The sequence below is a fragment of the Symphodus melops genome, assembly GCF_947650265.1.
Source record: "Symphodus melops genome assembly, chromosome: 6".
NCBI lineage: Eukaryota > Metazoa > Chordata > Actinopteri > Labriformes > Labridae > Symphodus > Symphodus melops.
In genome coordinates, this window is record NC_136696.1 from 24,523,847 (window position 1) to 24,539,108 (window position 15,262).

A 15,262-nucleotide genomic window follows, 5' to 3' on the forward strand; every position below is an offset into this window, starting at 1 on the left:
AAAAGGAAATTCTCAATCAGTAGCATGTTATTTAAGGATACCAAACAATACAATCTCTAAACATACGTCACTAAAGACAGTAAATGTCTGTAGATTGGAGAAAAAAACCACAATACAATAAAATGACAAATACCAACTCAACTCAACTTTATTTATTTTTATTTTACACACAACACAGTTGATCCAAAGTGCTGAGTATGTTACATTACTGTCTCTGTTCATCTGCTGTTATCACCAACATAGCAGAAATGCCTTTACTTGTTCTGCACCTATTACTTCAAGTTGTTTGTTTTATTATTCAGCTATTATAGGAAGGGAACCCAATGTTGTTGTTATTCTGGCACTTACTCTCTGCTGTGCCGATAGAACAAAATAAAATATTACCGAATCCTTTGGTTCCTCATCTTTCTTGATTTGAACTATTAGTGACAAACCTTTGACTTGCTCTTGTCCATCATTGTGTTGGTATTATTGATAACACTGACTGTGGATTTTCTCTTTGTTGGAAAAATGAATTGTCTGGTTTTCATAACAACATGACCAAAAAAAAAAAAGACTACACATTATTTATTTGTTGATCCTTTTAGACAAATAAGAAAAGCCACATTTAGTCAGCTCCAAACATAAACTCATAGCAGAAAGGAAACTGAGACGCTTATAAAAAAAAATAAAAAATAAAAAAAAAGAAAGTTTCGAAAACTCTCAATTTAATTTATTTATTTGGGCGCTGCCCTAGCTCTACGTATCTTGTTTATGTTTATGTATGGAGGATTTTGTCCATATATTTCACTAAAGATAAAGACGCATCAAAGAAGAAAAAGTTTGTTTACTTCATCACAGTTTAACTTCCTGGTGTAGAGTTTACCCATGATGCTTTGCTGCAGCTCTATATAAACCCCGTGTTGCAGCTGCAGCAGCACAGTCTCTCTTCTGCAGAGCGGCGTGAAAGTAGAGCAGTTCATTCCTCTCTCTTCCGGAGAAAGTCGCTCGTGAAAGACTTTGCAGCGACAAGGTTTTCACCTTGACTTACGAATGGTGAACTTTTCCGTTGAGTTTTTACTGAATAGTAATTGTTTTAGTTGTCAAAAAGGAGCTAAAGACCCGTGTTTCCTCGAAGCTATCATGCTGAACACCGAGGAGAGGTAGGAGGATGCTCATTTTGTTCCGCAAACATTGAAAATAAATAGTTGATATGTGGATGACAGTTGAACAGCTGCTTGTTTCAGCAGGTGTAAAGCTACCTGGTAAAGACTGAGAAGCTTGTTGGCATAGTTTCAATTTACTTCTTCTTGTTTAGCTCATAGTAAATGTCAGTAAATAATGAATATTTGCGGACAAGACGGAAGTTACAGTCACTTTATTTCACTGTCTGCATGTAGAGTTGGATGCTGCAGACACTGAAAATACAAACTTAAAATGATAGTAAATGTACACAGGAGTAAAGCTTGCGGCTGGGTGTGAAGTCTTGCACAATAAGCAGGAAACCTGAAGGCTATTAATTTTCTTCCCGGAACGTTTCCCTTACTTTTTTTCATCCCTGTAAAAAATCTGGCTGAATTTACACTTTGACTGTTTTTTTTTTTTGTTTTTGTTTTTTTTAATGTTCTGGCAGTTTATACATTTAAATGTCGCATATCAGCGGGATAAATTCATCAATCATATCATTAATAGGCTAAACTTATTCTGGGTTTCTGTCATCTACTTCTTTTTTTTATTTTTTTTTACTATTGATGAATGTGTTATTATTTTACCAAATAATAAAAAAACAATGGCCGAAAGTTTACACTGTTAAGAGTCACAACTGTCAGAAACTTAAATTAAATGAGATTTTAACATTATTTGAATGATCTTCAAACAGAGGAAAGTTCATTTACGGTTATGGAGAAGGCCTAGGTGATTATGAAATGGCTGTTTTGATTAAGTGTTAGAAAATTGTATATTATTGTTTTAGCCATAAAGAAATAAATAAAAGGATTACTGGAGGAAAAAAAAAAACTCATTAGAAATAGGGCAGCAATGAGAAGGAGAAAGTTGATTGGGAGAAAAACTACACAAGACTCTTTCGTTAGCTAAAAATCCAGCATTATCATTAGTAGCAGCTCTCCTTACATTTCTATTTAGCGTTGGCTTTTTGTCTGCTACTGTACATGTTGTACTGAATGAGATGGCATCATACCATAATCCTGATTGCTCCAGAATTTGACCGTTTTCAGTTTCCAAACAGAATCACCCAATGACTTCTGCTGCTGATGTGTTTTTAAGTTGTACTCATGTTCCTCCTATTGCATCAGCACAGGAGTACTATGGGGAGATCTGGTGTTGTTGTCATATTATTATGTCTTGCATCAGGTGGTGTAGACCTAGAATAATATTGTTATGAGCACTTGCAAAGATGCATCGTTGTGTACGTGAGGTTTGTGGTTGTGACTCGCAGAGAGAGCGAGAGAGAGCTCCGCTGATGCCGTGTGCCAGAGCAGGGACTATATTAGCTCTCTGACTGTTATGGCTCTGTCAGCTGAAGGCATCAACTGGCCTACATTAGCCTTCTTACATAAGCAAACCCCTCCTCCCTTCCTGGTGCACTTCTCAAGCATCAATGAAAACTGTCGGTGTGTGTGAGAGAGGAGTGCAGGAGTGAATTCAGTCAGACTGAGCACCTCACGGTTTGCTGGGAAACTGTAGATTAGAGTGCAGGTGAATTTTCTGTAACGAAACCAAAACAATAACTGTGTCAAACGGCTTCAGCTGGCATGCCGAGTTGTCACCTCAGTTATTAAAGGTGACTTCAGGCGAGTCTGCAGGCACTTACTGTACCAGTCCTCAGAGGAAGGGACACTGTGTGCTGCATATTACATTTTAATTGTCCTCACATGATGAATATGATGACAATGAATAAGTAGCAAAGGCTGGGCGCAAGTCAGTGACCCATTTTCTGTAACAAAACCAAAACACTGTCAAAAAACTGCTTTAGCTGGCATGCTGAGTTGTCACCTCAGTTATTAAAGGTGACTTCAGGCGTGGCGCCATTCCTCAGAGGAACACTGTCTGCTGCATATGAAATCATAATAGTCATAATATGATGAAAATGACTACATATCAAAGGCTGGACGCCTTGAATTACAGTGTGGCAGACGATTAAATGCGGTGAACCAACGCTAGAACGCCACCACAGATGGTCGTGTGCCCGACTCGGCCTCTCTGCTGTCTGATGAATAGTTTGATCTCATTCCCCCTGTCATTGTTTTTAAAACAGGTAACAGACATGTTGGCTCAAAAGCAGCGTTTAGAAGACTCTTGAGTCTTCTAAACGCTGTGGCTTTTCTGTTGGGACTCATTCCTCTGTTAGTCATACTGTTATTTATCGTTCCCACAGACTTACTTAACTGTGCCTGTCTCTACAAGGCCGAATTGAACCAACGTGTACTTTCAAATGAACGACTGTAGACTAACCGCAGTTTGTTGGTTTCAGTTTTCATGTTACTACGACTTTATCGTAGAAGAATGCAACTCTCCCAAAGTGTTCCTCCAACGTTCTGACTTCTTTACCCTCCATCTCTTCATTCAAACATTCATTTAACCTTCATTTGAGCCTTGAATATCTTTGAGGTTTCCTCATGTAAGTGGTTTGCTGGCAAATTTGTCACGACCCTGAAATGTCCAGGGGAAAAAGAGTGTTAATCTATCTGTGTCTGAACATGGATTTTCCTGGAAAAACGCAGAATTTTCCTGCAACTTTTTCTTTATGATTGGTGCACAACATGTTTTTTTTTAAGACAACAGAGAGTGCTGGTGTTTGTAGTTCTACTGGTTCAGCTGGAAAGTTACAACAGCTGTTGGCTCGATTGGAAAACAAAACATCCGTATTACATTTTGTGTCAGAGGATGAACTCTATGACTGTTTTTTGTGATCAACTGTCTTTTACTCGTGCCCCACTATGAGGGGGTCATTAGTTTTCTTTATAGGAATGTCTCAACTATTTCATGAATTGTAAAAAAAAATGTTGGTTCCTCTCTGGAGGATTTGGACAAACTTAAAAGATAAATGAACGAAATTCACCTAATGTAGAAGAAATGAAGTTTATCCTCTGTCTACAATGAGTCAGAGTCCCGAGTCCCGCTGGCTGTGTTGTTGTTGGAGTCATGTTTACGTTGACACCGGGACGGCCGACTCCTCCCATGGCATATAAAAGCTGTTATAGTGACGGACTCGAGAAAAGAAGAATAACGTGCTGGCTTCTGATTTGAACGTCGCTTAAGTGTATTTAGATCACCGTCATTCTGTTTCAGTTCAAATGTGATGTGAGGCTACGAGCTAACTAAACATTAGCCTGCTAGCACAACCATCCCAATCACATTTAAGTACACACAGTAACATGCTACATGGCTAAACAATTCTGGGGGGGAGTCATCAAGTGAAATAAAAAATGTGAACATATGGAAATGATTCATGCTATTCTGTTGATGTGTGTTTTTTTAAATCGCTCAAAGTTATTTATAAAATAATCTGTTGACTCTTATCTGCATGAAGGCCTCTAGCATCAACTGAAATCTTCATGTGTTCTCCGTGTGATTGGTCAGTTTGCCTTCATGTACTCTGCTGAGCCAATATTGAGCCTGTTAACAAACAAAATGAGCGTTTGCACTGTGCCAACACTGTGTTGTAGACCGGTTCGGTTGTCCTCTTTGTGTCTGACGAGCTCAGCACTTCCACAGTTTGATTATGGATTTAACAGAGCTCCAACACTAAGTGTTTAACGCACGTGTCCCTTTCCTGTTTCTGTCTCGGCATCTTTTTCCGACTTGCTGCTCTGCCAAACATCCAGGGTTCACAAGAGGTCTGCTGTTCATTTCCTGCATAGCGCAACCTGATGTCTACAACTTCAAACATTTCACAACAGTTTTTCTTAAAGAGCGTCTAATAAGCTTATTTCTGTTTATAACCTGTCGTTAAACTGAAGGCTTTTTCCATGGTAAAGCCGATGATTATAGTGTTGGAAGTAGGTTTGTCTTTCAGTCTTCTTGGACAGCCGACCACAGCTCTTCCTGTTTTGGATGAGTATGTGTGTTTCTTGGCGGACGACCAAACCCTGCTTCAGCAGCGAGGGCTCAACCCCGACCGCGCATCCCCCGAAAACAATCCACCTGAATCAGTTCTCAAAACAACTCCCGACTAAGGAAGGGCAAACTGGAAGTGGAAGCGTCCATCCTTAGAAAGACACAAAAAAAACAAAACGCATTTGTCTCGCGCTCACCCGTCCTTGCAGGATGGGGCCGTGACGCACTTGGCATCTTTGAGCCTCCTTGCATCACACTATAATTAAATCCTTGTCAGCATATTAATACAGCCCAGACTTGTCAGAGTGCTTGGTGTTCATGTCAGTGCTCGAGTCTGACCCGCCCATCAAGACAAGCTTTTTTTAAAAATCCATAACCTATATTCTGTTTTAGCACTTGACCTATTGGGGGGGGGCTTAAAGGTCGCAACTCTCCAGCTAAAATGGCATCATGGGACGAGGGGGGGGGGAGCTGCTTGGAGTGTGGCTGAAATGTCAGAGGACTAAGTGTTGCCTTTCAAAACAAGCTGGCATTTGGTCAAGGACGGGCTCTTGTGTCTGCCTCTGAAAGGGAAGATGGAAAAAGAGAAGCAGGTCTTGACATCTTGGCGAGCGCGTTTATCTCTTCCTCCGTCTGCATCCTACCTGTTGTCCCCGATACCGTCTGTATCGAGCTTGTTTACGGGGGGATAAATCAACAGAAGTTCTTGGCTCTCAGACTGTTTTAATGAGCGTGTGTTCCTCGCTCTTTCGAAGCTTTAATAACCCGAGAGTTAACTGGTAACTTATTCCCGACGAACACTGCCTCTATTTTATTTAATCAGGTAATCAACCCGTTGAGCTCAAGCTTGCTCTCACATGGGTGACCTGGTCAAGAGGGCACCAGCACACGTCATATATACATGTATATGTTCCATGACTCCTCTTACTCAAAGATTAGACAAGCTGAGAGAATAAATGATGTTCAGCTAGAGCAGGACACGAGTCTTTACTTCTTATAGGAGCAAGAAAAAAAAAAGGTATCACTCGCTGACGAAACAGGGAGAAGGTGCGTGTGGTTGCTGCTGGGACATGAACACACATAATGAGCTTTGTTTTCCATTGCACAGTCTCTTGGCTGGAGACGCAGATCTGGTTGTCCAGGCTACCTGCAGAGAAGCTGTGGCACATGACTGATGATGATACATAGCTCACAAACAGGTCTGTCTCGCTGGTTCGGCTTCAGATTGTGAGCGGTTGTGAGGTGTCAGTGTTTTAAGGAACAAAGTGAGGGAAGCTGTTGAGGTTATGTACTCATGTAAAAGGCTCAGATCTTTCCGGAGAACAATCCCCAGCGCTCGTGTTCGGGCCCGTCCGGCCTTCGTCGGCCGGCTGCCATCACGTCTGGTCTGCGACGCTCGACTGTAACTCAAAACGTTTAAGATGCGTGTTCCCGAAAGCCTTCCAGGCTATTTGCGGAGGTGTTTACAGATCATGTGCTTGTTTATGATGCATGCCTTCCACCTCACGCACAACACGTCAGGGACTCTGTGAACGCTGTCGCAGCAGGATCGCCGTAAACAAACATTCTGTGATGGATTTTCAGCACGGACTATTCAATTAAACATTATTTAAATCTAGCTTCTTATTTTTTTTGTGTACATGGTTTCCACATCACATGCTCCTTCTTTATGTCACATGATGTGAGTTTGTTTGAATAGGCAGCAGTGTGTCCATATTATACATTTGCAAAACCAATTCTTTAAAGAGGACGTATTATCCCCCTGTGCTCTAAATCTGTGCTGTGCTTTGGTCAGAGGAGGTTTGTGACCCTGTAGAAACCAGCTCTGTCACAACGTTTTGGTGTGTGTGTCTCTTTAAATGAAATGACCACCCCTGAGTTTTCCAGGTAGACGTCACTGTTCTTTAGCAAGAATTAAAATGGCGGACCTGTGTAAACGTTTTGCTCGAGGCTGGCAGTGGAGTTGATGGGTGAAGATACCAGGGGAAGGGAAGTTTTGTTTTGTTTTTTTTAATTTTTTAATTTAATTTTTTTAATTTATTTTATTTTTTTAACCAGAATCCCACTGTGATGTCACAAGGAGATCAAATTTCAAAAAAAATTCTCTGTGTTGTAAGACTTATGCAGACCACAAACAAAGGACTGGATGCATTTATTTCACATTTTGTGGGTCGATGGAGCTTACCCAAACAAATGTTAAAAAACAGTCACAGTGGATTTCTCATAACATGTCCCCTTTAAATGAAACTGTGTTTAGTTCTAGTTAAACTCATCTTATACTCTTCTTTTCTTAGTGCGCCGCTGTGTTGATGCTATTGATCAGTTCTTATGTGCATGCTTGATACAGAAAAATAAACCAAGTCCATTGCCACAAAGCACATCTGACCGTGGTAACGTCACAGGGTTCATGTCTTTAGTTTAAAATGTTCTGCTGCAGCTGCAACAGAGGCTTTCACCTCTCATAATCAGAGCGTTTCCTGCACTAGCTGTTTTTATAGAGTTCAATGGAGGAAAATGAGCCTGGATAGGTCACTTCAGTGACTCTTTAAACAATGGATCGTCTATTAAATAGCTTAAGTTGCAGCCAACACCAACACTGTCCAAACAGTTTAGTTTGACAAGCTTGGCAGCGGGCATTTCAGGAAATCACAGTCCACACACTTTAGATTAGAGTCCTCTGTACTTCATACAACAGCAAGGAGTAAAAACGTCTCTGATAGACCTGATGATGTCTTCATTCCCCCCCCCCCCCCCGTAAGTTGCTGCAGATTGTGAGCGTTTGATTTGGAGGAAAGAGAGCTTAAAAAGCTTCTTTTTATTCAAGTCACATTGTTTTTTAGAAGATTGTTTAGAAAGTGAGACAGAATGTAAAATGATTGTAAAACTGTTCTAAAGTTGTGTTTGTGTTTCTGTCCTTGCCCCTCCAGTTCCTGGTTAGCGGGGTCTCGGCTGACCAGCTCCATCCCTCAGTCCCCAGGGCCTCTGTGGTGCTCCTGATGCCCCTCACCCACTACTGAAGATCCCGGGTGGGCGAGGGACGGTCAGGGATCACTCGCTCGGAGTGCTACTACACAAGGTAAGGGACTTCCTTTTTTTTAATTTTTTTTTAATTTTTTTTAAAGAAGCCGAATACTGACAAAACGACATCCCCAGCATATTGAAACCCACCTTATAGAAAGTACTGGTTTCCTGTTGGAGAGTGAAAACAGCCCACAGAGTCGAGTGGATGTTCATGCAAATATCATGCAAAAAAAAAAAAAAAATCTGCCCGAACTCCTGCAGATGTGATCTGTTCCTCTTTTAAACTGGGGCTTTAACATGTTATTAAAAGATATGCAGCATGTTTGTCCCAGATTGTTGTGTGTTGTGATGTCTCACTAAAGGTAATAATTGTGTAATGTGCTTCGCTCTGAGTCGTCTGACTTGTCCCTTCATTTATAAAGCTTAAAAAACCTTTAATCCATTCTCCGCACTCATCCTGTGCACCTGCTCTGGATTTGATGCATGAATTAATTAATTAATTCAGCACATTCCTCATTTAAATAAATATAAAGTAACAAGTTAGTTTGTTCATGCAGCGCTTCAAGAACACCAGACAGACCATCACAAACTACAATAATACAGTTTTGTGTGTGTGTGTGTGTGTGTGTAACCTGTCTGTGTGTGTGTGTGTGTGTGGACTTGTGCACGTGTGTCGAGTTATACCCCGGACATGTGACCGACTGTCCCCAGGGATTAGAGATTTAGGATCAGACGGATCAGTCCTAACTGTCATATTGACGTCCTCATCTGTCCTCGGCGTCGGCGTAACGTAGCTGCTTCCTCAGATGTGGGAACAAAGTTTGGCATACATTCACCGTGACAGTTTAGAAACTGTTGAAAGCACATGGAAACAGAGTGAAGTTTGTTTCTTCTCGCCTGCTTCAGTAGTAGCACATGTTTCTTTGAGATCAAGTGCAGCCACCGTATCCTGATGATTAGAAATCGTTACATCCATGAAGTGCTGCAGGGAGCCCAGTGAAGCAGCAAACAGAGAGGCTACACATTTATAATGTGGCCATCACCGCTGTTGACACAGAACTCGTGCTAAGCTGTCACATGCCCTCAGCACGAAATCATATGTTTGACAAATATCTGTCGAGAAATATTACATCAAGTTAATCAAGACAGAAGTTAGGCCACATAGCCAGTGTTATCTGCTGCAGACACCAGCCTCTGTGCTTCTACTTCTCCAAGACACTCAGAAGACTTTAACCACTTCCTCTTTGACCCATTTCACTTCTGCAAAAAGCTTTCAGTTGTTGCCTTTAATTTTTAAAAGGGCCCAGTGCTGCACTGGGTTTAGAAGAAGAAAATAAACGCATTAAAGTTTGAACCCGTAAACACTCTCTTCAAACACTTTACAGCAAAACAGCAATTAGTCGTGAATCTGCTTCTTTAAAATAGTTTTCTGATGATGGAGAAGTGTGTCTGTGTCGGGATGTGGAGAAAGAGACACAACTTGTATTAATAATTCAAACTCTTTCAGCCGTATTTTCGAAAGGGAAGGCGGACGAAAAGACAACCACTGGAAAAAAAACACCAAGACTTCCTAAAGAAATACTCAACAGCAGAACGTTTAAAAGAGGAAAAAAAAGCAGCCACACAAAAAGGCGCACTGATTTTAAAAGGTCAAAAAAAATTGATGGATGATAAACTACATTTCAGCCTGAGCGAGCTTTTTAAAAAAAAGATCTGTTAAATCAATCCTGTCATGTAGCTGTAGATCAAATGAGTTGCTCTTTAAACTGAATAGTCGCTCCTTTCTGTCTTTGCTTTGATTCAGGATGAAAAGTTAACGGTGACGCAGGGCGCCCCAGGGAGTGGAAACCCCTCTCTCCTCCGCTTCCACTACCAGCTAAGCGAGCGCCGCTCGGCCTTCTGGGATACAGCCCTATCAGGAGACAGCATTTTCCTGGAGATCCCCACCGGCTCGCTCATGGAGGGGAGCAAAGAAGGGTAAGACCCTTAACTTTATTTTCTGTTTGTAAACACATGAAGACAGATGCTCGTGGTATTTGTCCTGACACTGAATGTTGAAATGAAGACTTATTCATACAAGATGCTGCCGTGAGTTCACGGTCAAGTCTGTGCAAGGGGAGATTTTCAAATAGTCAACTATCAGGTTTTTAAACTCTGATAACTAAGCAACACAAATATAAATCTGTACTTTAAATCTCGGCTTATTTTCTGTCTGAACTTCCCAAAAAAAAACTGAGATTGTATCATTTCAAACGCGTCGAATCAAAGTATCGACCTTAGTTGAGAAAACTGAATACTCCGTTTCCAGAGCATCCTTTCAAAAACACCTCATGAAAGATTTATTAACCGGGTGGGTTTTTGTGTTTCATAACTCATGAAGCTCCGACTTCAACTCCTCTTACTACCTGAACTGTGTCCAAACAGAAATCCCCCCGTCCTCCGGAGAAACAGTGAAAGTGTGCATACCAACGTGTGTGTGCGCTAAATCCAAATAGATGTTGATAAGTTTCTGTCGTTGTGTCTGGAATCGATGTCATGCACAGAGCTCAATCTATTGTACAGGCAGCCAGCGCTGCAGCTGCTGTTCTTATGTAAAGTTGCAGCTCTTATGTAAAGGGGAAAAAAAAAAAAGTGTGCGTCATCACCTCTCTGCTCACTGGCTGACTCTCTCTCTCTCTCTCTTGCTCGTCCTCAGGCTAACGGCTCTGCTGGAGTTCACAGAGGAGAAGCTCAAAGTTAACTACGTGTTCCTGTGGTTCCATAAAAACAGAGAGGATCGATGTAAGTTCACCTTGGAGATGGTATCTCTTTTTTTCCTCAATCTTTTTATACTGATTTCATAACATGTTGTTGTGCAGCCAATCAATAGTACTGATTTATTTCCAAATATAGAGTGTTATGATGACTGGATGAGGCAGCTTTGTGGCCCCGGGGCCAAACGTTGTTCTGTTGACTGAACAGGCCTCTGCATGTGTTTAAGCACGAAGGCTGGGAGCGTCAGTTAACAGCTCTCTAAAAAGTTAAATGCGTCTAACAACACCTTTTTTAGCCTCACAGTTCAACATGTTGATCTTTCTCGTCTCTGCACAAACACAAATATTGAAAATTAAAATGTGGAGTTTCGTGAGAACTGCAGTCCTGAAAACCATCCTGCCTCTCTCGTTTCAGTGTGCATCATCAAGACGTTCCACTACATGGGCTTCGAGATGGTGAAGCCGGGAAACCCCATGGTACCTGCCCGGTCCGATCTTGCCTTCATGGTTTACTCTCTGGAGAACAGCAGCTCAGACGAGGAGTGACTGCCGCCAGGCCTCCTGACACCTCCCTCTCCCACCCTGACCCCCCCCCCCCCCCCCCCCCCCTTCCTCCCTCCCGCTCCAATAGACGCACACCTTCTGCCTCGACTCTCGCTCTGACAAAAACCCAGAAATCCCTCATCACTGACTGGGAGGTGTCACCTTGTTTCTTTTTTTTAAACAGACTTGTGGTTTAAGAGGGAGATATGAAGCGGTCGGATTTCCATATAATGCAAACCCCCCCCCCCCCACCACCACCTCCCACCTCCCACCTTTCTCGTCCCGGATGATAGCTGCAGATGGGAAGCGGTGTAGCTTCAACTGAGTCACCACATGAATCTTGTTTTATTTTATTTTCCTGCTTACTGATTGGTCTCTTTGTTACATTCTTTGTTTGTGCTGCCATCGACAAGACAAACAACCAGGAAGCATATCTCTTCTCTGACAGCTTCGAACTTTTATCAGAAAAGACTTTTTACTGGTTTGTAAAAACATGCTAGCAGTGCTGGTAGAGGTTTAAAAACTAAAGGTAAAGGGGGTTGTGGTTAGAATGACGTGTTGCTTCATGATATAGATAACGGGTGAAAACCTAAAAGCTTATCTAAACGTGTCTTTGCAGTCCTTCCTGATGTACATTAAGACATCATTCCAGCACATGTCAAACACTCTGCTGTTTTTCTTTTGTTTTTTTGCTCTTATCTGCCCAAACACCCATATCCAGCCTCTCCATTTGTGTCACAGCTTGAAAACAGCAGCCTGTATGTTGAATGTCTCAAGAAGGAAGCTGCAAAAAAAATGCTGAGTCAAACATCCTCTGTATCCCTCCTCTTCCTTCTCTGAGTAAGAATCATCCCGTCAAGCTGAAGATGTGAGTTACTGACGAGCTGGAAGAGGATAGCCTCGCTTGTTTTTTTGTTTTTTTTATTTTGCACAGTAACGAATGCTTACAGTGAATATTTTTAAAGAATCATAAGCTGCATAATTGTTGTTGTGAGATGATCTGATTGAAAGAGGAACTCCCCTTGTTGTTTCTTTTCTTTAAAATGTTAAAATGATGTCATTTTGATGATGGTGAAGCTTCAGCCCAACTTTGGACCTTTCATGTATGAAATTCAAACCAAGCTGGGGATCTTTCTGTGCAAAACAAGTGACTGATAGCTGAAGCCTTTGAAGGTTGTTAAACAGAATTAAAGGTTGTTCAAATGGTGTTTTATTGGCATCTTTTTAACTATTGGAATACAAAAATGATTTAGTCACTTACATAATCAGCCAGATTTGAACCAATCTGTCTTTTTCTTGCTATAGTCGGGTCGTTTGATCTGACACAGTGTCCTTGCTTGTCCCATAAAATACAAATGTTATTTTTAGAAAAAAATTGAGCTGTTTTGTATCATAGATAGATGAAATTCACGACTGCTATCTTGATTTTGAAAAAAAAAAAAAAAAAGAAGGATGAAGTTGAGAGGAAACGGTCTGGATTTGAAACAGTCAAATTTCTTTCTTCAGATGTAAATCAGATCTGAACAGTGCAAACTTCTGTTTAACAACCTTCTGGGTTTTTCCAAAGATCACTGAAACACCCTGTGACTGGAATAATGGTTCCACACGAGAGGCACAAACTGGGCTTTGTGAGGCTTCATTCAGCCCTGTAGAGTCATCAGTTTTATTCCCCCACGTCAGCTGAAAGCTCAATTAAAATCGGGGGCTTTTTGTGCCTAAAGAGGAGAGTGCAATGTTAATAAAAAAAGTTAAACTCCTAAGTCTTATTGAAGAATGTCTCCCAGTGTCCATATTTCACCCTGTGCTGATTCAGAACCTGTATGTGAGGAAACTCGACAGAGGGGTACAGCAGCAACAAACAGCCGCAGCTTTTCAGGTTATTGCCATATATGCAAAACGCGGGAGGAATCTTGTGCAGGTTTTATTTTTGGTTTTGTCGTTTTTAGAGCTATAACCAAAACGCCAAAGAATCAATGTCTGTAAACATTTTAAAGTCATTTATGCTTTTTTTTTTTTTCTTTTTTTTTTTGGAATTCAGCTGATTGAATCCCTAGTTTGGTATGTAAAGCAATATAAACCTACATTCCCCATGCCAGCCGTACTACCTGTTGCACCTCAGACAAACATGATAGTCGACTGTTCCATGTTGGTGTTGGGATGGGGTGGGTGCCGCCTTCTTCTTCTTCTGCATGTGTTCAGAACATACGAGTCTTCATTGCTACTGATTGAGCCCTGACTATGAGCTGTTAGGAAATGTCAATATATGAACTTTTTTCTCAGAGGTCTATTTTTATGTATGTATATTTCTCTAATGTTTACTGTGATAGTTTTAGGGATCTATTTTTTTGTTCTTAGTGACAATAGTGTTAGAGAACAGTCAATGACAATCCACACTTGTATACTTTGGAAATTTTTGTCTCAAGGGGAAAACAATAAAACTTGTTATCTAAACAGATGCTTTTTTGTTTGTTTTTTTGTTTTTGATAGATGATGGTTCAGAGGATGCACGTGTGCCTGTGTCATGTTTTTTTTTTTTTTTTTTTTAAATCTTTTAGATTATTATTATAGTAAACAAAGGTAAGAAAAGTGAGAAACCAAACTCGTGGCCTTGAAATAACTAAAGTTATACAAACAGACAAAATTAACATTGACAGGAGATAAGAAAAAATGGAATAGAGAAGTGCTAATATGTTTTTAGGAAATGAAAGTGATTTTTTTTATTTTTTTTATTTTTTTTGAAGGAACAGTAGTTGTGATGAGTTTTGTTTCAGCCGATCGCTGACTCAGCTGCTAATCTCCAACCAGCTCAGCTCAGAGCTCAGTACAGCTCACCTTGGCCTCACTCCAGGGACTGACTGAAACCTCCACAGTCAGTTGATCTAGAGATCTATTTCCAGTGTCCAGGCCAGCATGGACTCAGCTGGGCTATATCTGTGTCCCTAATAAAGCCTCCTTTAAAACCTCTGTTTTTTCCCTTCTGGAGAAAAAAGCTGCCAGAGTTCAGAGCGCTGACCTGCAGTTTTGTTGGCTTCAAGGTACAAAACTACAAAACACTGAATAACAGACACTAAACAGACTTTTATAAGACAACTTTATAGAAAAAACTTCTGCAGCAAGATCAAAAGGTCGTCATTGAGTTTTTAAAAACATGAACATTGTGTTTACACGAAGAGCTTCTGAGAGTTTGTGGATCCATTTCTATCCAGTGTCATATTTTAAATCCCACACTGTTTTCATTCTGTGATTCTTCTTCTCGACCTTTTCTGCTCAACATTATCATGAACAGTTAAATAGTGTTCACCTGGCAGCAGAACTGTGTAACCTGTTTGTAAAGAATTTCAGTGATTAAAACACGTCCTCTCCATTAAGGTAGTGCCGGTAGAGTGTGTGTGTGTGTGTGTGTGTGTGTGTGTGTGTGTGTGTGTGTGTGTGTGTGTGTGTGTGTGTGTGTGTGTGTGTGTGTGTGTGTGTGTGTGTGTGTGTGTGTGTGTGTGTGTGTGTGTGTGTGTGTGTGTGTGTGTGTGTGTGTGTGTGTGTGTGTGTGTGTGTGTGTGTGTGTGTGTGTGTGTGTGTGTGTGTGTGTGTGTGTGTGTGTGTGTGTGTGTGTGTGTGTGTGTGTGTGTGTGTGTGTGTGTGTGTGTGTGTGTGTGTGTGTGTGTGTGTGTGTGTGTGTGTGTGTGTGTGTGTGTGTGTGTGTGTGTGTGTGTGTGTGTGTGTGTGTGTGTGTGTGTGTTCAATGTGAATTCAGGAATTCAAGTTGTGTCTCTAATCCTCCTGACTGAAAGTCAGATAGTCCCCTCCTGGTCTTAATCTTACATTAATGTTACATAAACTCACCTCAGATTGAGGCTGATCTGCACTCACAGCACGATATTTCTCAGAACCTGCAC

The 15,262-nt window shown here is 41.1% G+C and overlaps 1 protein-coding gene across 1 annotated transcript; it reads left to right on the forward strand.

The window, feature by feature from the left end:
• The first annotated feature begins 882 nt into the window (after window positions 1-882).
• oaz2a (ornithine decarboxylase antizyme 2a) lies at window positions 883-13,827 on the forward strand. The gene is given in 6 exon segments (XM_079345481.1): window positions 883-1,142; window positions 7,983-8,049; window positions 8,051-8,131; window positions 9,881-10,053; window positions 10,772-10,857; window positions 11,245-13,827. Coding segments are annotated over 6 exon segments (648 nt in total). The 5' UTR covers window positions 883-1,032; the 3' UTR covers window positions 11,376-13,827.
• Window positions 13,828-15,262: the final 1,435 nt, after the last annotated feature.